This window comes from Trichechus manatus, unplaced genomic scaffold (genome assembly GCF_000243295.1).
Source record: "Trichechus manatus latirostris isolate Lorelei unplaced genomic scaffold, TriManLat1.0 scaffold00099, whole genome shotgun sequence".
NCBI classification, from domain to species: domain Eukaryota; kingdom Metazoa; phylum Chordata; class Mammalia; order Sirenia; family Trichechidae; genus Trichechus; species Trichechus manatus.
In genome coordinates this window covers 9,228,588-9,253,020 of record NW_004444035.1, presented here as the reverse complement: position 1 = coordinate 9,253,020, position 24,433 = coordinate 9,228,588, and the positions used below count along the sequence as shown (strand labels likewise).

Below are 24,433 nucleotides of genomic sequence, written 5' to 3'. Positions count from 1 at the left end.
CACTCTACGTATACATGGTAGTGGGGGTGGGTGTGGGGGTAACGTGCCTGAGACTACGGCTGACTCTGTAGCCCATGAGTCTATCCACCTGACCCACCCAGAACACACTCTACGTATACATGGTAGCCAGAGGCACTCTTCATCTCCAGTCTCAACCTCCAAGTGATTCCTAGAAAAACCTAGACCCTAATTTTTTTTTTTAAAGAAAGTTCCATTTTTCTCAATTAAAAATTAAATGTCATAGAAAAAATTCATCAAAATTCATCAAAAGACAAGCTAGGTGCATGCTGGGAAGATGGTGGCATAAGCAGGTCCAACCTTCCCCACATGAACTCCAAGAAAAACAACTAGAAGTCTGTACTCAGCCCTGTGAGAACTCTGAAAATGTGGATAAGTGACGACAATAGGGAGCCACAAAATAAAACAAGATGAGGATGAATCTCAAGGAGTAGGACAATACCCTACCCTTCCTCTCTGGGTGAAACTCTAGTCAATGGGTGGCTCTCCTGTGTACTGGGAAGAGCCCTGATCTCTGACACCAAAGTAAACAGGGCAGATCTTGACAGCAGACTGACTGTTCAGGATGTACCAGTCTAGTGGCTGCCTGAAAGACTGAACCCTCCTCAGTCTGGCTGGAATCGAGGCTTCACAGAATAGGGGAGGGAAAGGTAAGAAAAGTCTGAAGCCTAAGCTGGCCTACGAGTTTCTTGCATAATTTAGTGTTATTGAAAGCAACATATATATGAGAGTTAAGAAAGCTAATTCTTAATAAAATTTCAATGTTCCAGCTTCAACAAAAATATCACAAGGTATAAACACACACACACACATACACACACACACACACACACACACACAAAACTGAGAACTATGGCCTAGTCAAGGGAACAAGATAAAGGGACAGAAAAGGTCTCTATGGAAATCTGGATATTTAACAGATTGAAAAGACTATAATACAGCCAGATTAAACCAGCACAAAGAACTAAAGGAAAACACAGACGAAGAGCTAAAGGAACTCGGGAAAATGATGCATGAACAAAACAAAAATATCAATAGAGATAACCAAGCCAAATCCACTGCCATTGAGTTGATTCCATCTCAAAGCAACCCTGTCGATAGATATGGACACGTAAGAAGACACCAAATAGCAATACTGAAACTGAAAGATACAATAAATGAAATAAAAATATTGTTGGACGGACTGAACAGCAGATTTGAGCTGGCAGAAGAAAGAATCACAGGCCAAGGTACCCAAAATATAGAGTCTGAGGAGCAACAAGAGAGGAAGCTCAAAAAAGCTGAGCATAGCCAAGTGGAAATTTGATCAGGGAGGCTGAAGGCAAAATCAGTAAGTTATCACTTTATATCCATCATATTGGCAAAAATTAAACAGTCGACAATATCAAGTGTTTTGAGCATGTGGATAGCCAGGATCTTTATATATTACTGGTAGAAGTGAAAATTGTTACAAGCACCTCTGAAAAGTTTGCATTATAAAAATGAACATACCATTCTCTATAACCCAGTAATTCTCCTAATTATACACTGTAATTATATATTATAGAATAAGTTATATAATATATAATATATTATAAGATAAACTATTGCATATGTACCACAGGAGTTAGGTATGAGCACAGATCGTAATAGCAAAATCAAGAAAAAGCCAAAATGCCCATCAGTCAGTGTGGGGATGAATAAGCTGTGGAGAATGAAATGAACTACAGGGACACAGTATAGAAGAATCTTAACAATATAACATTAAATGAAAAAATCAAATCCCGAAAGATTACATATAGTATAATATCCTTTTCATAAAAGTAAAAAGCAATAATGCGCACACATACACACACATACAGACACACACATATATATATTTTTAGGAACATATATACTTTTTAGGAAAATGCAGTAAAATTATATAAAGAGGAAAGTTAAAAAAAGAGGATTCAGGACGATGGTTACTTTGGGGAAGAGGCGGCAGAGGGACAGAACAGGAGACCACTAGGTGTGTCATTATCAAGGTCCTAGCTATTGTTTGCGTGGTGGGGTCACAGGTGCTTAGTATATTAATTTTTTTTTAAAAAACAAACATTTAGTTAAATAAATACGATGTCTACAATAGGTACATAGCGGATCAGTGATAAATATGAGCCAAGGGTTATGATTATACCAATAAAACAAAACAACAAAAATCAAAACAACGGTATTTCTAGCTCACCTTCATAAAGCTGTGCATACTGGGGGAAACCAGTTGCCCGTAGCCAATCACAAGCTTCCTTGGCTTCAATTTCTAGAATAAAACAAAAAAAAGACAAAATGGTTAGCCATGAGTATCTCAGCAAGCTTCCCTTTCTTTAATAAACTTTGATTTTATTATATAGAAGCCCTGGTGGCACAGTGGTTAATAGCTTGGCTGCTAACCAAAAGGCCAGCAGTTCGAATCCACCAGCTGCTCCTTGGAAATCTTACGAGGCAGTTCTGCTCTGTACTACAGGGTCGCTATGAGTAGGAATCCACTCAACGACAATGGGTTTTTTTTCGTTTTTATTATACAAACAAACCATGCTATCTGTAGAAAATACAGATAAAAAAACTTTTAACTCAAAATGATCTATATTTCTGTGCATTTCTCAATCTTCTTTTTCCTATGCATATAATTATGTACCTTTCCTTAAAAAAAAAAAAAAAAAGGGAAACAAAACAAAACAACAACAACAACAAATGGGGTCCCAGCAGTAAAGTATTTTGTATGGCTCTGTGCTCTGGTTACAAAGATTATGAAAATAAGGTTTATGGTAATGCGAGAGTTGAAGGGGGGTGAAGTAACTAATTTTAAGCCTGGTTAGCCTAACTTAGTTTACTTCTCACTAAAACAAAAGGCCACCCAGTACATGTAACACCCAGAACAGAACTCAACTGAGAAAGTAACAGACCTTCTGATTCCCAACGTGATAGCCACAGAACCCCCAGAAGCTGGGGTGATGTGCCTTGCGGTGCATGGGTTATTCATACAGTAGCAGTGAGGACCAGGCCTCAAGGAAGAGGGCATTGAGTCAATAAATTCCACAATCTTGGCAGGCTGAAATGCATAATAAGGCTTCTACTACCCTGTGGTTTAACATCTTGTGGATAGTATTTATAAACAGAAAGGCCGAGAGCAACTGACACGCTGTGTAAAAACTCACTCAAGCGCAGATTTACAATCCTGTTAAAATGGACTCACAATGGAGGTCCCGGGCACATTAATTAGTTTCTCTGTTGGCACAAAGAATATTCCTTTCAACTCTTCTTCCCACCTTCCTCAGGCCATGAGTACTTGGTTATGTAAGGCTTTTCACTCATTTATAAATGTCTCAACATTTGCTTAATTTATTCCAGATTCAAATCTTCATTCTTCATCTCCTCTGAGCCAGACAGGAAGCCCACAGCCAATACTGGCAGAAGTAGAGACATCTTACTTTCTGTCTGGGAGCTTTATGGTTGAAAGCTTTTTCACAGTATCGGTTCATCATGAGTTCCCTTGGCCTTTCTAGAAAGGTAATTAAATGACTCTCATTCATTAAAGCAACTGGGAATGTTAAAGTCCTTACTGAACATCAAACCAAACCAAACCAAACCAGGTGCCATCAAGTGGATTCGGACACATAGAAAAACAACCTATTCTTCTAATGAGTTTATTAATATGCAAACTAAAACAATTACGAGTGCATGTTAGGGTAACAATGAAAGCACCATTATTAAACACAAGACTTAGGATTGAATTAGGGGTGAAGGATGAAGGGACTTAATGTGGAAAATCTACAATCTTTACAGTAAATAAAAGAATATATAGAATTGTTGAATGTGAGCCGAGTTTACATTTTTCCCGTGTATTTTCCCAGGGTACTTCCCATCCATACCTTGTCTTACAAAGAAATTAAGGAAGCTTTAGATAAAATGATAATACACATTTTTTAGAAAACTATATTGCTGGAAAAACATAATAAAAGTTCAACGTTATACTTCAAAGAATGGGAAAATTATTTTCTCTATCTCCTCCCACGAAAGAGAGAGATAGAAAGAAAATGTTTCTTTTTAAAAAATATATTTTAAATAACTTCCAAATGGAAGAAATGAGTTATTTTCCTTGAAAAGACTGTTAGCCATTGAAAATGGATTCTTAACATGAAAACATGCTTCCTTTCTTAATATTTTACTTAGCTGCTGGCTGTTAGCTGCATTCGGGTCAGTCTCCGACTCACAGCGACCCCATGTGTTACAGGGTGGAACTGCCCCATGGGGTGGTCTTCGCTAGTAAGCAGAAATTCTTAAAGTCTACCCTTTTTGACTATATTCAGACAGGACACCAGGTCAGCACACATACAAAAGGTTTCATTAAACCCAATTCAGCAGACATCTGCCACCTACCTAGAGCATGTTGTTTCTGAATTTCTTAATTAAGATGATTTTATGCCAAGGGGCACAAAAGACGTAAGTTATTATTTTTCTAAAAAATCTTTTAGTTTATTTATATAATACTCGATAAATCATCAAGTATTACATACGTTACTCATATGTGATTGCAGAAACACACAGATGCCTACTGTCTCATCTTCTTCTTATTGTCCATTTTTCACCACTAAGCAAATCAAACGCCCTGAAATAACCAAAAATCCTTCTAAAAATACGTGTCCTAATAGTTACTCTTCTTAGGATCACTTGGCTGGAAAGAAATGATGCAGATAGTCGAAGGTTTGCTTCTTTAGCAGATAATCTAATTAAAGGCTTACAATGGCTATAAAAATAATACTTTCAAGAACTGCAGAGATCTAGGAATTTTACCCTTTTTCTGCTTTTCTTTTAGATTTGAAATCATGGGAAATAGAAAGGCATACATCTATTTTACATACACTTTTTTTCATTCATGAAAACTTAGGCTGCATGGCAAATGAGAAGTCAATCCTGTTTCAGTAAAAATCAGAATTAGAAAATGGTAAAAAAAAAGTTGTCATTGTTAGCTTCACTCCAACCCCTTTCCAGTTATCAACAGACCAAGAGAATACGCCAGCAATCCAATATAACCAAAAACCAAACCCGTTGCTGTCGAGTTGATTCTGACTCGTAGCAACCCTATAGGACAGAGTAGAACGGCTCCATAGGGTTTCCAAACAGTGGCTGGTGGATTCGAACTGCTGACCTTTTCGTTAGCAGCCAAGCTTTTAATCACTGCACCTGAAACATCAATATTTTAATTTCCTTTCATATGGACAAAACTAGTCTACACCCAAGCCAGGTAGGGCTCACTCTTTCCAGTTTCACCCCTTGATTCGGGCCATTGCTTTCTCTCTTACCTCCTAACTAGAACTCCAGGTCTTCACCTTTGCCTCTAGCCTCAGGGAATGCATCAGCCAGCCCCGGCTCATCACACTCCCAGAGCACAGCTTTGATCTCGTCTCTCCCTCACAAGCTCACTGGAGCTCCACTGCCTAGAAAGTCAAGTCTGAACACCTCTGTGTGGTTTCAAGGCCGTCCACATGCAGCCAACCTCACTTTTCAGCTCCCTTTACTCCCTCTACATCCCAGCCAAAGTAAACTTGGTGCACATCACCTCACTGCTGTGATGCTGTGACTTCTTTCTGCCCGAAATGCTCTCCCATCCGCTCCAGTCAATTTTCACTCACCCTTCAAGGCCCAGCCCAATGCTGCCTCCTCTGTGCAGTCTTCCCAGATGCCTTCTCAACAATTCTATACATGGCCAACTTCTCCTGAGTGCTTAATATCTGCAAGGCCTGTCTAAGCACTTATTGCATATTAGTCCATTTATTCTTCATATTGATCCTTAAATGTGGTTACTATTATCATCCCAATATGTACAGATAAGGAAACAGGTGGAGAAGCGACCACCTCTCCTTAAAACAAGCTTTCTTTACATTCAAATCCCACAGGGGAGGCAGGAACCAAGACTTACAGAAATTAGCAAGACTGCGTTCTTCCCTTAAAAAATATGTAACACTGAACAAGAGTTTAAAATATTAAAGAAAACCCTGTACATACTACATTACTTCAGTCACTCTAACGCCTCCCTCATACACATTTTTAGAGGTTTCTGATTCTCTCAGACAGCTTTTTCCCTTAGATGTGTGGGTACCCATACCCACTGCCATCAAGCTGATTCCGACTCATAGCAACCCTGTAGGACAGAGTAGAACTGCCCCATAGGGTTTCCAAGGCTGTGATCTTTAAGGAAGCAGACTGACACATCTTTCTCCCTCGGAGCAGCTCATGGGTTCGAACTACCAACCTTTTGGTTAGCAGATGAAGCGCTTTATCCACTGCGCGACCAGGGCTCCTTTATGTGTGGGTGGTGGTGTGAAAACTAGGAGGACAATTAAAAAAAAAAAAAAAATTCTCCACCAGGCAAAAATGCCATTAGAAACTAAAAATACAATGAAAATCCAATGCAACTTTTATTCCTGGGTTTTCTCTGAGCAAACAACAGGCAAATGTGTTGAGGAGGAAACAGGAAATTTTTATTGGAAACAGCTTCAGTCGTTAGTCATTTCACAAAGCCATTGTGTATCGTTACATGAATGAGGTCCCAAAGATGCTTTTGTGTAGGGCTGGGAACTCTGAGGCCATATTTGCACATTTCCTGGCGTGATGGGATGACCTGATTTTCCCCTTAACCCTCAACAGTAAGTTACACAGAAATTCCCGGCCCCGTCATCATTCTGGTGAGCTCGCTGATCTCAGCCAGCTGAGCAACAGTAACCGGGCCTAAGCGGGGTACGATTCCTTCCTTCTTGGGTTCGCTCTGTCATCACTGTGGGCCCTCTCGGGCTCCTTCCCTTCTTTGACAGACGTGCTTGTCAAAAATCAGGATTCAATACAAATGCAAGGAATTAGAAGAACTTGAGAAAATTCAAGCACTTTCCAGATTCTGTGGCTCTCAGAAGTACGGCAGACTTGCGGGCAAAGATTCATGGAAGAGTGGATGCTTTTACAGCTGAAGAGCCGCATTCGCTGTGTGAAGGCAGGTGGGCCTTTCTGAGCTAAGCCAGAACTCCCCTTCGTCACATGGATTCCTTCAAATGGTAAGGCCGCTCTGCTTACCAATCTCTTGACTACTTCAAAGTGGCCAAAGGTACAGGGCGGCCGCTGCAGCTGGACATGACTGCTGCTGTCTGAGAACAGCTCATCTTCTTTCCGGAGGGTGTAGTTCACAGGGCAGGTCACGTGGAGAGGCACACGGAGGCCTCAAAGGCTTGTAGCAAAGGGACACCTATCCCAGAGGTGCTGGATCCGGGATGCACATGGAAATTGCCTTGGGCCACTTCCTAAAAGACCAAAGACTAACACCCTGCCAGATACTCTGATTTACTCAGCCTGGGGGGGAGGCGGGTTGGTCATCGTATTTTTTAAAAAACTCCCTAAATAAATTTAAGGGTAGCCAGGATTGAGAACCCCGGTGGAGTCCTGGTGGTGCAGTGGTTAAGAGCTCTGCTGCTAACCAAAAGGTCGGCAGTTCGAATCCAGCAGCCACTCCTTGGAAACCCTATGGGGCAGTTCTGCCCTGTCCTATAGGGTCACTATGAGTCAGAATGGACTGGACGGCAACAGGTTTGGTTTTTTTCAGGACTGAGAACCACTGAGCCCAATTACATTTCTTTGTACTCCCCTGTCCCGGACCCTTTCTGCCTTGGATTATCGTAATAGCCTCCCAAACTGAACTCTGATTTAACTCTTGCCCTTCCCTGCCCCAAACAAATCTACCCTAGCCCAAAGGGTACCTGTCCCTGGGCTGGTTTTTATGAGACGCTTACTTCATTACGTCACTCCTTGCATAAAATCCTTCAGTGACTCTCTACCAGTTTTCAGATACAATCCAAACCCCACAGCGTGGCCAGCAACCTTCACAATCTGGTCCGTGCCTAAGCGTTCCGGCTTTGGAATGTGAGTTTTGCTCCAGTCTTACTGGACTACCATGGTGTTTCAGATACCAGCAGGGTCACACACGGTGGATAGGTTTCAGCGGAGCTTACAGACTAGGAAGAAACGCAGGGTCATCTACTTACAAAAATTAGCCAATGGAAACCCTACGGATCACAAGAGAATACCATCTGATACAGTGCTGGAAGATGAGCCCCCTGGGTTGGAAGGCACTGGACTCAAGCATTCCAGCAATCGTAAGGGTGCTGCCAGATCAGGCAGCATTTCATCCTGTTGTTCGTGGAATTGCCAGGCATCTGAGCCCACGTGACGGCAATTAATAACATCAATGTCGGCTAGTTACAGCAAAGATTCTGACCAGCAACTAGCAGCATTCCTACCCTTAGGTGCCTAAAAACATTCTAAACATCTGCTGCGCATATTCTGAAAGAAACCAGGTATGCAAGGGCAGTTTCCTCACCCTTCTGGGAAATAAGACTGGTGAACACTAATTCCCTTTCTAAGGCCTTTTTGCCTAACAGCAGTTGACCCGAATTCGTTTTTAGGTATACTCTAGTACCCAAACCAAAAACCAAACCCATCGCTGTTGAGTCAGTTCTGACTCCTGGTGACCCTATGTGTTAAAGAGTAGAATTACTCCATAAAATTTTCTTGGCTGTAATCTTTACAGAAGCAGATCGCCAGGCCTTTCTTCTGTGGCTCCACTTGGGTAGGTTTGAACCACCAACGTTTTGGCTGGCAGTTGAGCGCACACTGTTTGCGCTACCCTGGGACCTTTATTCTAGTACCAAAAACCAAAATGAAACTCATTGCCGTTGAGTTGAATCCAATACACAACAACCCTGGTGGCATAGTGGTTAAGCGCTATGGCTGCTAACCAAAATGTCGGCAGTTCGAACCCACCAGGTGCTCCTTGGAAACTCTATGGGGCAGTTCTACTCTGTCCTATAGGGTGGCTGTGAGTATTCTAGTACAGTCAGCTTAATTTCCCCATGAAGAGACAGACATTTAGGTGAAGCCAGTCATCCTTCATTTTTCCTTTCACTTAATATTTATGTCTTCAGCATCTGCTAAGTGTGCTGCCAGCTAGGCTAGGGACAATCAAAGACATCTCTTATATAGGTTCCCGCCTTGAAGTGGAAGCCAAATGGGAAAAAGAAAAACACAATCACAGTTGAGTACATGGTGTCTGACATCCTCTACTTAGGAATGAATTAGCTTAAACCCATTGCTGTTGGGTCAATTCCGACTCATATCAACGCTATAGGACAGAGTAGAACTGCCCCATAGGGTTTCCAAGGAGCGGCTGGCGGATTCAAACTGCTGATCTTTTGGTTAGCAGCCAAGCTCTTAACCACTGCGCCACCAGGGCTCCTGGAATGAATTAGCTTACCCAGAGCTATTCTAAGGTCCACATGTTTGTTAGGTCCCAAGTGACCCTGCACAGGCAACACCAATGAGTCCCCATTTCATCTGGTGAAAGGCAAAGTTCTAACAATGTGCTGCACTCCCTGGTCCTCGCCCCTCCTAAGCCAACCTCTGTGCTCACTGCTCCAGCCACACTGCCTCCCTGACCCCTGGGAGGGCCCATCCCCCTGCCTGCTTTATTTTTTCTTTCCCACGGCACTAAACCCCTTGTTAACATACAATATAATTATTTATTATGGGTACTGTCTGTCACCCCCTCTGACAGAGGGCAGTCTTTGTTTTACTCACTAATATATCCCAAGCACCTTGAACAATATGTGGCACATAGTAGGTGCTCACTAAATAAATACTACACATTTATTTATGCAAAAATAAATCACTGACAGGATTTTTGTTCTACTGAAGTGGTTTTCCAATTTTTCAGACCAGGATCCACAGTAAGAAATACATTTTACATGGTAAACTGGTATACACATACATGTGTATGTATAAACAGAAAACACGTACATCAATACACATTCATATATACACATACATATGTATAAATATATATAAAACTGAAACAAGCTTAATAAAAAGACACTGCAAGTGTAAGTGTATGTTTTTCTATTTTTTTAATGCTATTTGTTACCTACCCAAGTGACCAGGGTGAAAAACACTATTCTCATGCACAGAGGCATAGCTTTTGTCTTAAAAAAAAAAAAAAAAAAAAAGAAGAAGAAGAAAGGAAGAAAAGTAAACACAGAGCTCCTGAGGACAGGAACCTCTGTACAGAACAAGACAGACTGTGGTGTGACGCAGGAAAGACACGTATGAATTCAGAGGCGGGATGGACAGGTGGAGACTGCCAAGCACACTTTATTTAAGGAGGGGTTATTGTCTTGCACTTAAGACTGGGCGTGGGAGAGGGGACTGGCAGTAAAGGGACAGAATAAGCTAAGCAGTGACCTGGGGAAGCAGGTCCAGGAGCAAAGGAAGGAAAGCAGCATGGAGCAGAAAGAAGGAGCTCTTTTTTCCCATTTTTAAGAAGTCAAAGTCTGAGGGAGGGAAGGTTTTTTTCCCCCTCCTTCCCTGCTTGAGGACTAGCAGCAGATATGTTGCTTTCCAGTAAAGAATATTCCTAGAAGTAAAATTAAAAGGAGAGGGGGAAAAAAAGGACCCACTCTTTCCTGTGATGTGATGACAACTTAATAAACGGTTTTGCCTTGAGAGAAGGAAAGCTTGAGAACCACGCCCTGCAAGCCTATACCTGGGATTCCGCACATGAAGTGGTACTTTCCAAGGAAGAAATTAAATCAACCAAAACACCCTTTGGGAGCCCTGGTGGCAAAGTGGTTAAGGGCTCAGGCTGCTAACCAACCAAAAGGTTGGCAGTTCGAATCCACCAGCTGCTCCTTGGAAACCCTATGAGTTGGAATCAAAGGACTGTTTTTAACACATCAAGCGAGAAAAGCCAAGCAGTTCACATCCAAATAAGTGTTTTTCCCTGCAGAGGTGACAGCCCTGTGTTAATCTGAGCCTATGAGATATGCTTTATCAGGAACTCTAGACTTGTGCTAATCTAGTTATTTCTGGTAACAGAAATCTCTCTCAACTTATTAAAAAAAAAGGGCAACTACTACTCAGCACAGAGAGGTAAAACTGAAATGAAAACAAACTATTAAGGAAATGGATATTGCATCACATCTTTTATTTCACTTCAATCTGGGACAGGATAAAAAAAACAAAAAAAAAACTTTAGCTTGCATTTAAAAAAAAAAAACCACTTTATTAACATTCTAAGCCAAATATTCATACATGCACTGCTAAAAAAAATGACTTGGCATAGCTCTTAAAATACTAAGTCTATTAAAATGATAATTGCATAGATGATGAAGACAATTTGAAGAAAGAAAATTATCTAAATAACATACTTTTAAGGGTCTTTATTTTTCTGAACCTCAAGTTTTTGTAAAATAAGCGGCTATTTTAAGATTATACAATCCATTTCCTTTTTAATTTACTATTCAAGTCAACACACCTGGTCACAAACCTAAGGTAACCCCTGTGTCCACTCTCAGAGGCTGATATACACGTTCATTCTCTCTTTCACATATGTTAGCACAGCTTATTCTACAGAGGCCAGCTCCCCCAACGTTTGCTCTCGCCACCCTAGGCTCCACAGTGCTACTGCACGGGAAAAGTAAAATTCTTGCAAATCGTAGTGCTAAAAACATCTTAAGTTAAAAGTAAAGAGAACAGCAAGGAATTCTCAACAAACTGCTCAGCCATATTTTAGTTGCTTCTGACGGAGAGAAAAAAGGAAATGAAGAAAGCAATGAAACATCAAATTGCTTTATCAAAGACCAATGAAAATAAAAACATGGAAGATACTGGTTCAGTGTATAAGCTGCCTCTAGCCACTCCCATGTCTAACCTCAAACAGGAAACACTGCTTAATTTGACTTTCTCCATTTTGTGCTCGAACGTCCAAGAAAAAATAAGACTGACTGTCTTCTAGGTGGGTGAAAGAATTCTCGTCATCGAATTTGCTTGTCACGCTGGCCCCCAAACACACACCCAATCTAATGGTCAAAATTTGATTTAGGTATATATATTTAGTTTAGGAACACTTCTGGTTTTATAACTGAAGCATTTTCCTTACAAACACATTAAGGTCCTCATTTTTATTGCTATCTCCATGTGGTTCACACATGCTGGCCGAAAGGGATCTGAAGTTCCATTTAACTCACACATGGCCTTGGATTAGTCATTGCATTTCCTCAAATCCCAGCTGCCTTTCACTAGGGAAGAGGCAATGTTTTTCCAGGCTGCCTTTGCAAAGTTCTGGAATTTCCCATGAAATGATGAACACAAGTACAGGCACTATTCAAATCCACTTTCTATGCTACTATATAGTTTGAAAAAAGGAGTTACGTGGCGATTGGATCCTTTATGGGCTTGTTGCTTCTCCAGGCTGGGGAGCTGAAGGCGAATTTTAGGATTTCAGCATCTTCCACCTCCTGGACTGAGTGTGGCAAAGGGCAGAGCTATAGTGCAGCCCAGCAACAGGCCGCAAGGCCATTTTGCCCCCAAGGTGTCCTCCTCTGCAGCTTTCAAAGTTCTGTGAGCCTGGGAAACGTTACAAGCTCAGGGTGTGGAAAACTTTTGTCCCTCAGACATCCTCTAGAGACTCCTGCAGGAGAAGGAAGGCGCCTTTCTGACAGGCTCCAGGAAGCGGCCTCCAGTCCTCTCCACAGGACATGCAGAGGTGGAGCAGGGGAGAGAACAAAATGTGGATGGGAGGTGTCAAAGGCATCTGAGGACTCTGTCTTCCCGGACCTCAGCCTGCAATTAGCTTTGGAGTTTTCTCCTGGTGTGGGAGGGGGTAGACATGAAAAGGGCCACGCTCTCCACTATGAAACTTAGTGCAGTAGCAGAACAGAAAACAAGGATGGCTGATGATGAGAAACTGACCTCCACCGCGCTTTGGCCTGACTTTGGCAAGGGATCATACTTGGTGCCCAAGAACTTAATTTCCTCATCTGCGGTCATTTTCAAGATTCCTTTTAAATGTTTTCACAGTGACATCTGAGAGAGAATTTTCTCTTAGAAATATTACTTTAAAAGACTCTTACCAAAGAAAACATAATTGGGTATAGCCACGAAAGGCTAGACTTTCAGAAAATGGTTGTCCACACCCCTTCCTCAAATGTTAAAGACAAGTGCCAATCTTCACTCACTAAAGCCCCAGGAAGCAGATGCAGAAACCACTAATTTGTTAATCCTGGGCTCTAACATTATAGATCCCTACCCGTGGGTGCAGGCCCCTCAGAAACTGAAAAGAAATGCAAGTCTCTATGTGGACCCCAAATACTGTTTCCTAAACTGAATGAACCCCTGCCAAATACATCTCCAGAAGTTGGATTTTACAGCCAGGTACACCTTGCTGAAATCCTGGTTCTGCCAGGCAAAGTATTTAACTCTCCTGGGCCTCAGATTCCTCTTCTGTAAAATGGGAACCCTGGTGGCACGGTGGTTAATACCTCAGCTGCTAACCAAAGGTCAGCAGTTCGAATCCACCAGTCAGTCGCTCCTTGGAAGCCCTATGGGGCAGTTCTACTCTGTCTTATAGGGTCTCTTAGTCGGAACTGGCTTGAAGGTAGTGGGTTTGGTTTTCGTTTTGTGGGGCTGCTGTGAGGATTAAACGTGACAGTGAAGGTACACCGCACAATACATTTTAGCTTTTATAATATTATTAAAATCCTGTCAAAATGTCTGTGGGTTTTTAAATAAATATTATAAAGCAGTATTCGGACTAGAAAAGGTTGTTACTTGTGAGAGACTGTACAAATTTATAGAGTAAATATCCAAGGCTTTCTTCCTATCTGCCATCAATTTTGATGGCAAGGAGGGATAGAATATCTAGTGGGAAAAATGTTAGGACAGAGCAGACCTAATTAAAGATCCCCAGCAGGACTCCTTCCTCTTTATCACTGATCACCATAATCCTTAACAATAACACACATCCCGCAAAAGGAAAAGTGCAGACAGACAGGAAGGGCTCTTCTCAGCTGGGACTCTTAGACCTTTTACATTAACCGGATTTCTGACTAATTTGAGGTTGAAAAAAACACCAAGGACTGCGCTCATAACCAGCAACCCATTCCTGTAAAACCTAGTTTAACCTTACTGCACCCCATCTTCTTTAAAAGAGAAATAGCCCCCCATTCTCCACATCCCTCTATACGCACGGGCCGCAGTCAGAAACAAAGACAACTGTGAGAGCTGTCTGCTCCAGAAAAGCAATCCCCCCTAATTTCACAGCCCTGGACACGAGGAAATCGGAACGGCGCCTTTTACGACTGTGTTTGGATACTGACACTTTATAATGCACCTTGATCACCACCGTAGGGAAACCTTTTTATGTCTTAAATGTAGTAGAGAGCATATCTTTGCAGTCTAGCCCTACAACTCCAAACTACATATCTTGGGGGGTGGATCTTGATAAAAGGAGCATTCGGAGAACTTCAGAGGAATGACTTGCTTTAAAAATGAAACAAATCATCTCTCCTCACTGGACCCCAAAACTCATGTGATTGTAATCACCACATTGTGCTAATACTAAAGATGAAGACGGCCTTTTCTCCCCCAGTTCTGCTCTGTAATCTCCAGAACAGGCTTGGCGTGCTGTAAGCTTACCAGTCACACCATGGGGCCAAGCACTGCTGTAAAGTCCCAAAGCACGGAGAATTGAGGCCCCAGTGATTTGGCAACAACCAGGGAGGAAGGGGAAACATCTGAAGTTATTTTTACTTTTTCAAGTTTTCTGGCTGTACAGGGTGAACGCCAGGGTGGATCAAGTATTGTCTGGAGCCCTTCAGGATCTCTGCCTTTTTTTTTTTTTTTTTTTTGCATGGCCTCATTTCCTTCTTCCTGTTGCTAGGAAGTAGAGCTAAGCATGAGAAACTTGTGTTTACAATACTGGACCATCCTGTCCAGTACAAGGCCCTCTTCAAAAAAGTCCCATTCACTTTACCCACTGTACTTGGGATGCTCCCATTCTTCCCTGAAATATTTTCAAATTGTGTATTTACCCACCTACATAAGTTGTAAAAATACCATGCTCGTATAAACATTGCATCATAGCTTAAAGGCTCCACGGGGACTCTAAGGGAAACCCATGTACTTATTTTTGTATTTGAAACCACCTCTTGGAATCTCACCAAGCCTCTGATTGGGAGGCATCTGGCTAGAGTCTCTCGAGTCCCCTTTAAGCTGCATACTAGCTCTACAAATAAAAAATTTAAGTACTATGTACATTTTCAACTCACTTTCCAGCATCCTGTTTAATCATAATGTCTATTAACTTGGTATATTTTCTAGAAGCACCCAAACATCCATTTTAATGTGGAAACTCTCTCAAACTTTGCTTGGCCTTTGCTCTTTGAACTACAGTACAGAACGCATGCGCTTTCTCTCTCTCACTCACACACTCACACTCACACTCACACACACACACACACACACACACACACACACACACACACACACACACGAAGTCTTTAGGCCGAAGGGCAGTCTGCCTCTCTCACCCTTCCTCCAGAACCACAAGAAAATCCTTTGACTACTCCAGTGTATTAAAACTTCTATTAGCAATAGTTAATTGCTTAACTATTTAAGCCTTTGGCTCTTTCAGGAGCAAGTGGTGTTTCTCATAAGATCTACAGTTGGCAAGTTACGAAACACATAAGTAAATCACCGACATCACCTTCTCACCCACTCTAGGGGGAGACAGAGGTTGCAGGCTACTCATTCTGCTTTTGTGGAGCTGGGAATACGACTCAGTCAGTCCCCTTTCTTGATCTTCCAGCTTGTTTGGTGTAAGGTGTCACCCAGCTTGAATTAAATCAATTTTTGTCGTAAAGGCAAACGTTTAAAAACAGCTGGGAGAGAAAGTCAATCTGCTGTGCTCATTCTAAACTCTCTGGACAGTAGTGCTAATGAAAAAAATATGCACGCAGGCTTAGGCCCCGCTGTAAATCTGGTATGCCACAATAAAAGTTAATATATGCGATCGCCAACATTTTCTCAGAAAATGTCTCGAAATCACTTCCCACCACACATCTGCTATCCATTGGACACTCGTTCCTCCGGGCTCTAGTTCGACTAGGCGGCTGCTCACTTAGGGCACGCCTCAGACCATCTGCAGTCTGCAAGTCAAGATGGTACTGGGTGCTCCATTACTTCCACACTTTGGATCAGCAAACGGTCTCTGCCGAGGACCAGCCCACCGGCCAGATGGATGCCGAGTTAGTCAAACTCGAGGACCTGCTGATAGATTTACATGCAGCACTCTGCAGTCTGCCGGGCTATTATTTTCCCTCATCCCTTTAGCAAACAGAATTTTTTGTTGGGTCGGGGGGGAGTAATATGAGACTTGGTATTCTGACTTCTCCAGAGCTGTGAGTTTTCTATCCAAATGCGTCATATATGCCACCCTCATGAATCTTTCCGTAATGGATGGCTGTGCGGAGGCTGAATTGCTCTACTTCACCCACAGCGGCTGAAATAACCTCTGAAAACTGAGAATGAGCCTGTTCGCTAACTATAATGGACTGGAGGGGAGACGAGGAAGACAGAAAGCTCTCTTCTCCACGATGGAGACCGGTGATCACACACAGGGGTTTCCCTCTACAGAAATTAGTATAAATTGAATATCTGTGGAGCCTCCGTGCCAGACACGGTGCTAAGCACTTAACTAGCATTAGCTCATTTGATCTTCACCATCTCCCCACGCAGTAAATACAGTTATTACCCCTATGTTGCAGACGAAGAAAGAGGCACAGAAAGGTTGCGTCACTTGCCCAGGTTCGCCCAGTTAGCCCACTGCAGACCCAAGCTTGAGATCCCAAAGCCTCACCCGCTGTCCGCTCCACCTCTCCTGGCACCCGGCGCTGCCAGCAGAAAGGGCGCAAAGAGTCAGAAAATTACACGTGGCGGGTGGGTTTGCTGCGGCTGAGGGTAGCTCCTTCAGAAAGATCAAAGCCTTAGCCCGTGACGTCGGAGGTGGGGACAGGGACATAAAGTGGGGCAGAGTTCCAAGAGGCCATCGCCTCGTGAGGGAAAAAGTCGGGTCGGGCGGCATGCTTCCTTCCTTTCGCCGGCCCGAGGACTCGCTCCGCAAGCTCCTCCTCTGGAGCCAAGGGCGTGGACATCTCTACTGAGCATCTCAGGGAACCTACACATGATGGCACACTGCGGCTTTTCTAGAAGGAACCACTCACGAGCAAGCTAGAGGCTTGCTGAATAGCTTCAAGCACGCTCCGGGGATTAAAAAACAAAATCAAAACCAAACCCATCGCCGGCGAGTCGATTCCGACTCATAGCGACCCTACAGGACAGAGTGGAACTGTCCCATAGGGTTTCCAAGGAGCGTCTGGTGGATTCGAACTGCCGACCTTTTGGGCTGCAGCTGAGCTCTTAACCACTGCCCCACCTGGGCTCCCTCCAAGTACTGGCACTCACCAAATCGAGACTTCCCTTGCTGAATTATTTTCCACCATTCAAAATATCTGAACAATGCAGATCACTGATCTGCGCTGAGATTAAAACAAGCTTTTCAAGAATTTTTCAAGCCGTTTTTAAGAATATTTCCACGTGCCACTACAGTTTGTCGTTACTACAGTCTAAATGTCACAAGAGGATAAACTCCCAGGGAGTCAACGCTGACTGCGGGCTGGCACGGTGAGGAAAAAGCAAGCACAGGGCCGGGAACGGTGGCCCGAGGAAACGCACGTAGACAGGCAGCCCGCGCGCCGCCGCCGCGCTGAGCCCCGGGGCCGCAGGCGCGCCCCTCAGAGTCAGAGGCCACCGTCCGGGGTTTAGAATCGGAAGAGCAGAGCCACCCGCGGAGGGTGGGAGGCCTGGAAGACACCCGGTCCGGGCGCCGCAGCGGGAACTCTACAAGGGCGCCGCTTCTTTAGGCGCAGCCGCCCCCGACCCCCCAACCTTTCGACCCCGCCAGGCGCGCCCCGAGATTAAAATCTCCCTCCCCACCCAATCGCCTCTGCTTCCCTCCTCGCCCCCAGCCCCCCAAGAAACTCGGGCCACTAGGTCCCGAGCTTCCTCAGAAAGCGTTTCAAAAGGACAGGACGACAGGCACCGACTTGACAAGGCAGGGTGACATTTCCTCCGCGGCGGGTCCCCTCCGCAGCTGGCTCCCGCTGCTGGCCCGACGGCAAGGCACAAGTCTAGCTTACGTGTTACGATCATGGTGTCCCGCTTCTCTCTGCACATCAAGTGCGGCAGAGGGGGGCAGGCGAGCAGGGGGGTGTCGAGGCACTCCGAAGCAGGTCGGCACCGGGGACGCGTGCCCTCGCGGTCCTCAGCGCATCCTCGCTCGTCGGTCCGTCCCCCTCGCCAAAGCCACAAAAACAAGGCGAAATTTTCCAGAGGCCGAAAAAGGAGAACGCTCAAGGAGCTGGGCGGGAGTCCCGGGGACGACTGCTCCCGCTGCCGTGCAGCTCCGCCATGGCCCAGGCTCCAGCGAAGCTGCCGCGCGCCACTGGCTGCAGCACTCTGCCTCCCGCGAGCCCCACCGGCTGCCCCCTCCGCAGAGCCCGCCCCCAAGGGGCGGGGCCAGGCCTGCCAGCACCACCTCCTCGGGGGGTCGGGGTCTCAGGCCGAGCCCCCGGCGCCCTCTGGCCCCGCCCCGCTCTCCGGCCCCGCCCACGCCCCTGCCCCGCCCCGCGCCTCCTGCCCCAGGGCTGGAATTTTTTTCCCCAGGCTTCCACGTCTGCAGCGGGAAGCGTCTGAAAGTCTCCAATTCCAGGCACCTCGGGGGCAGAAGCAAAGCTGCACCCAGGAGGGTTTACGTGCCGGGGAATTCTCGACTGGTCACTGGGACGCCGCGCACTTGCTCTCTGTTTCTTGGTAGCTCTGCTCTGCATGCTGTCATTCTGGGTGGAAGCCATCTAACTTCGCAAGACAGAGAGGAAGCGGGGAGAAAGGGATGCATCTGTAAAATAGGGAGAAGAGTACCTACCTGTCCCTGGGACAGACATTCATTATTCATTGCTAAGGCCCTCAGAGGTACGAAAAGAATGCAGGTGGGTAACAAACACTGGTGTAGAGAAGCATTGAGAATCTGCAATGTGTACAGTCTGTAGACGTGTTCTCAAACGTTGGCCCTAGGGCCACAATCGAGTGCCATTCCTGGAATTGTTATGAGCCAGACCCTGGGCTGCGGAATTGGAATTTGTGAGAATGAGAATTTGCATTTTTTACAAGCCCTCTTGTGATTCTGAAGCACGCTGTAGTTGGAGGGCCCCACCCTTCTGTCAGAGGAGGCTTTGTGTTGCTGTGATGCCGAACACGTTTCAGGGGAGCTTCCAGATTAAGACAGCCTAGGAAGAAAGGCCTGGCAACAACTTCCAAATATCAGCCAATGAAATCCCTACGGATCACAACGATCCGATCGGCAATTGATCATGGGGAGGCGGAAGTACTCGGCAGCGTTCCCTCCTTTTTCCTGCTGTTGTGCATGGGGTTGCCACGAGTCTGGCCGACCTGAAGGCAGCTAACAACCGCAAATGTAATAGGGAGTCCCCCTCTTAAAGATTACCGTGCAATACAATCGCAATAAGGTTTTAAAAAACTCAGACCAGGTTCCATAAAAATTTACTTCGGGCTAATTGAAATTTTCTGCCTATTATCTCAGGGCAAAGAAAACTATTGACCTAAACCAGGCCTCCAAACCGGTTCTTTCCGGTTAGAACCCCTGCTGAAAATTTGCATTTCTAACAAGTTCCCAGGCAATGCTAATGCTGCTGGTTAGGGACCAATTCTGAGAACCACCAGTAGAGCAGTGGTTCTCAAAATTTATTATACCTAAGAATCACCTGGGGATCTTGTTAGAATGTAGATTCTGAATCAGTATATCTGGGGTGGAAATGAACCAGAATGAACTGGTTCGAAGCCCTGACCTAAACCCATCCATTCAACAAATATGTAGAGAACGTTTACTGTGTGCCAAGCACTTCCAGCCTCCGGGGACACTGGAGTGAGCAAACGAGACAAACATCCGTTCCCTCGCGAGATTTAATTCCTCGTGGATGAGACCCACGATAAACAAAATAAATAAGTGAGATACATATAGTATCCTAGATGGAGATATACAAAGATGAGGAGGAGATGGGGAGCTGGGGGGCAGTTTATTTTTAAATACAAATGTGAGAATTTAGTCTCTCTTCATCTCTTAATAGTTTCCACCACTCGAATGTCAGTTTGTCGTACTGTGGTGGCTTTCATGTGGCTATGATGCTGAAAGCTCACCTACCAGTAAGTCACCCATGGTGGACAGGTTTCAGTGGCGCTTCCATACTGAGACAGACTAGGAAAAAGGGCCTGGAGATCTGCTTCCAAAAATTAGCCAATGAAAAACCTTATGGATAACAATAGACCATTGTCCAATATAGTACAATATAGCTGGAAGATGAGTCCCTCAGGTTGGAACGCACTCAAAATATGACTGAGGAAGAGCTGCCTCCTCAGAGTAGTAACCTTAATGACGTGGATGCAGTAAAGCCTTCTGGACCTTCATTTGCTGATGTGGCATGACTCAAAAGGAGAAGTAAAATTGGAAGTTGTCAAAAATGAAATAGAACACTTGAAGATCAACATCCTAGGCATTAGTGACCTGAAATGGACTGATATTGGCCATTTTGAATCGGACAATCATATGGTCTACTATGCCAGGAATGACAAATTGAAGAGGAATGGCATGGCATTCATTGTCAAAAAGAATATTGCAAGATCTATCCTGAAGTATGATGCTATCAGTGATAGGTTAATATCCATAAGCCTACAAGGAAAACCAGTTAATACGACTATTATTCAAATTTACACACCAATGATGAACGCCAAAGGTAAAGAAACTGCAGATTTTTTATGAACTGCTGCAGTCTGAAATTGATCAAACATGCAATCAAGATGTATTGATAATTACTGGCGACTGGAATGTGAAAGTTGAAAACCAAAAAGAAGGATCAGCAGTTAGAAATTTTGGCTTGGGGGTAAGAACAATACCGGAGATCACACGAAAGACTTCTGCCCCTTACCAGCTATGTGATGAACATGTTATTAAGCTTCTCAAAACTTCAGTTTCTTTATCTTTAAAAAAGAGGTTGTGATAGTGCATACCTCATGGGGTTTTCGTCAAGATTAAACAAGATAATGCATGGAAGTGTTTAGCACATAATAAGCACTCGATAATGTTAGCCATTTTTATTATTTATTATTAAGTGGGCACATCGAACAAGAACATGCAATTCCTATTTAAATAATCATCCAGGAAAAAGATTAAACAAAACAAACAGGACCTTGACTTTAACCTTTGCGAATCTGAGGAGCCTTTACAAACTGGGGGAAGAAAGGAAGGAGTGGAGAAGTCATTAAGAAGGTCAACAAACTGGTGCTTCACCGGATGAAAGGGGGTCCCCAGGATGGCTCAGAGTCCTTCAGCTTCATTTAACCTTCAGCTCATGACCCGAGGTTTCATTTGTCACAGGCAGATGACATCGGACTGGGTTTGCTAGCTGATCTGCACTCAGTGGGACTAGGGTGATGAAACACTGGACTCAACGAGGCAGGAAGTAGCTCTGCGAGGTAGCCCACGTCCCCCCCAGCCATCCAACGGTTTCTGAAACCCCTCCAATATATGGGAACAAAACAACCAACACACATTTACACCAGGTTTTGTTGTTGTTGGAGTTAGTTTCTCCTTCTCAATAGCAGATTTAAAAAACAAAACAAAACAAAAATTCGACACACGGACCTATGCTGTTTACCACCCATTACTTCCTACCATGCTCTTTTTGACGTTGGGGCACCAGGTTCTTGGAGGCTGTTCCCAGGGGGGTCCACATCTTTCTGTATTTGAATGTTTTCACATCCAACTCTCATATTACAAAGAAAGAAACATCACATGGCTAACTCCTAAGCTGCATGACAAAACCAAACCAAACAAAAAAACTCATTGCTGTCGCGTTCATTCCGACTCATAGCAACCCTACAGGACAGAGTAGAACTGCCCCATAAGGTTTCCAAGGAGCGGCCAGTGGATTCAAACTGCCAATCTTTTGGCTAGCAGCTGTAGCTCTCAATCACCGCGCCACCAGGGCTTCATACGATCAAAGGCTGAGTGAATAAGAGAGCTATTCTCCTTGTTAATACTCTAATGACTGATATTGTTATGGACTGAACTGCGTGCCCCCTCAAACGTGAGTGGGAATCCTGCTATACCTGTGGATGTAATCCCGTTTGGGAATAGAGTCTTTTTTATGTTAATGAGGCCATATCAGCGTAAAGTGTGTCCTAAATCTAATCACTTCTGAGATATAAAAAGAGCAGTCGAGACACAGAACACAGTGATTGCCAAGGAACTGAGGAATTCCAGGGCTACAGGAGCTGAAAGAGACAAGGATCTTCGCCCAGAGCCAACAGAGGGAGCGCCTTCCCTTAGCGCTGACACCTTGAATTTGGACTTCTAGCCTCCTGAACTGTAAGGAAATAAATTTCTCTTCTTTAAAGACAGCCACTTGTGGTATTTCTGAAACAGAGACACTAAGAAACTAAGACAGATAGAAAACCAAAAAAAAAAAAAATTGCTGCGGAGTTGATTCCGACGCAAGGTGACCCGTGTGTGTCAGAGCAGAACTGTACTCTATAGGTCAGTGGCTGTTTTTTGGGAAGTAGATTGCCAGGCCTTTCTTCCAAGGTGCCTCTGGATGAACTTGAACCTCCAACCTTTTGGTTAGCAGCTGAGCACGTTTACTGCTCGCACCACCCATTTTTCCCACTATAATGTTTCAAAAAACTCAGGTGTTGACAGGCAGTCAGGCAGGTAATGCAGGTGAGTAAAGTAAGCCACACTGGGATAGTGAGAACTAGGGAGCCCAAGACGCCTTCTAAGAGGGCAGCTGCCACTCAGGCTTAGTGGATTGTTGGCACTCATTCATGCAGCAGCCCCAATTTTCTTGGTTTAAAGATTTTTCAAGAGCCCCTGGATTTCTAGATTTTTACACCAACTCTCCTGATTTTTAAAGACTGGCAACTAATTAAGAAAAATCTAAACCCATTCTGAATAATTTCATCTTCAGGCTGAATTTAGCCCTGGGGCAGCTAGTTTTAACCTCTGCTGTAGTGATGTGAGCCAAGCAATCTCTTAGGAAATTTATTTTTCTCCCCCAGGAACTAAAAAACTCCCCTGCACTTGAGAAATGTTGTAATATAATTTGTGTTCAGTGGAGCATGGTGAAATTAGTGAGGGAAATAATTTTTATTTGCAATCCTCAGAGGAAATATGACAAAGAATAGAAAGTTTTGAAAATAATTTTTGAATAGTATTAAATTTAGGAAAATAATTAAATTAGAAATTTCATGGTTGTCCTTAAAATGTTCATTTATTTCCAAGTATCAGTGACTCAAGTCTGATGTCTTCCCCCACCCTCTTTCCTAACTAGTATGGAGCCTTTTCAGAAGTGTTTAAGACTCAAGGGCTGGATATATTCAGAAACCACACATCCAATAAGAATCTAGTAACCAATATATATATAAAACTTGGACAACTTAAAAAAGACAAATAACCCAACTATAAAGTGGGCAAAGGAGTTTAATAGACATTTATCCAAAGAGGACATTCAAATGGCCACCAAACACATGACAAGATGCTTAATGTCATTAGCCATCAGAGAGAAGCAAATCAAAACTACAATGAGATACCATTTCTCTCCCGCTAGGATGGATAAGATTAAAAAAGAAAGAAAATAACAAATGTTGGCCAGGATGTGGGGAAACTGGAATCCTTATCCATTGCTGGTGGGACTGCAAAATGGTACAGCCATTGTGGAAAATAGTGCTGCAGTTCCTCAAAAAAATAAAAATACAACTACCATATGAACCAGCAATTCCACTCCTAGGTACATACCCAAAACACATGAAAGCAGAGACTCAACAGATACTTGTACACCAATGTTCACCGCAGCACTATCCACAATAGTCAAAAGGTGGAAACAGCCCAAATGCCCATCAATAGATGAATGGATAAACAAAATGTGGTACATACGTACAATGGAATACTACTCAGCCAGTAGAAGAAATGAAATCTTGATACATGCTGTAATTTCAGATGGAGCTTAAAAACATTATGTTGACTGAAATAAGTGATTAACAAAAGGACAAATATTGTATGACCTCACTTATATAAAAAAACAAGAAAAGGTAAATATGTAGAGACCAAAGTTTATTAGCAGTTACCAGGGGCAGGAAGGAGGAGGAAAAGGGGGTTATTGCTTAGGGAACACTGAGTTGTAGTTTATGGTGATGGAAAAGTTGCATTGAGTAAGGATAGGGTTGCACAGCTGATTAATGTAATTGCTGTCAATAAGTTGTACACCAGTAAAAAGTTTAATTGGTAAAAGGTGTTTGATAGATACATTTACTATATCGGCAAAAAAAAAGAGTAACTGCTGAAGCTGCTTATGTACAACCAAATACCTCATGGGATTTGGTTCCTCGGTTTGGAGATTTAGGA

The 24,433-nt window shown here is 43.7% G+C and overlaps 1 protein-coding gene across 2 annotated transcripts in view; it reads right to left on the bottom strand.

Annotated features, from left to right (window-relative positions):
* Positions 1-24,433, bottom strand: part of DLC1 (DLC1 Rho GTPase activating protein) — a 482,787-nt gene that overhangs the window by 31,105 nt on the left and 427,249 nt on the right. For both annotated transcript variants that reach the window (XM_004382791.1, XM_004382792.1), the window contains one exon: positions 2,222-2,293. In XM_004382791.1, the coding sequence (XP_004382848.1) occupies positions 2,222-2,293 (72 nt within the window). The remainder of the gene's footprint in view (positions 1-2,221; positions 2,294-24,433) is intronic.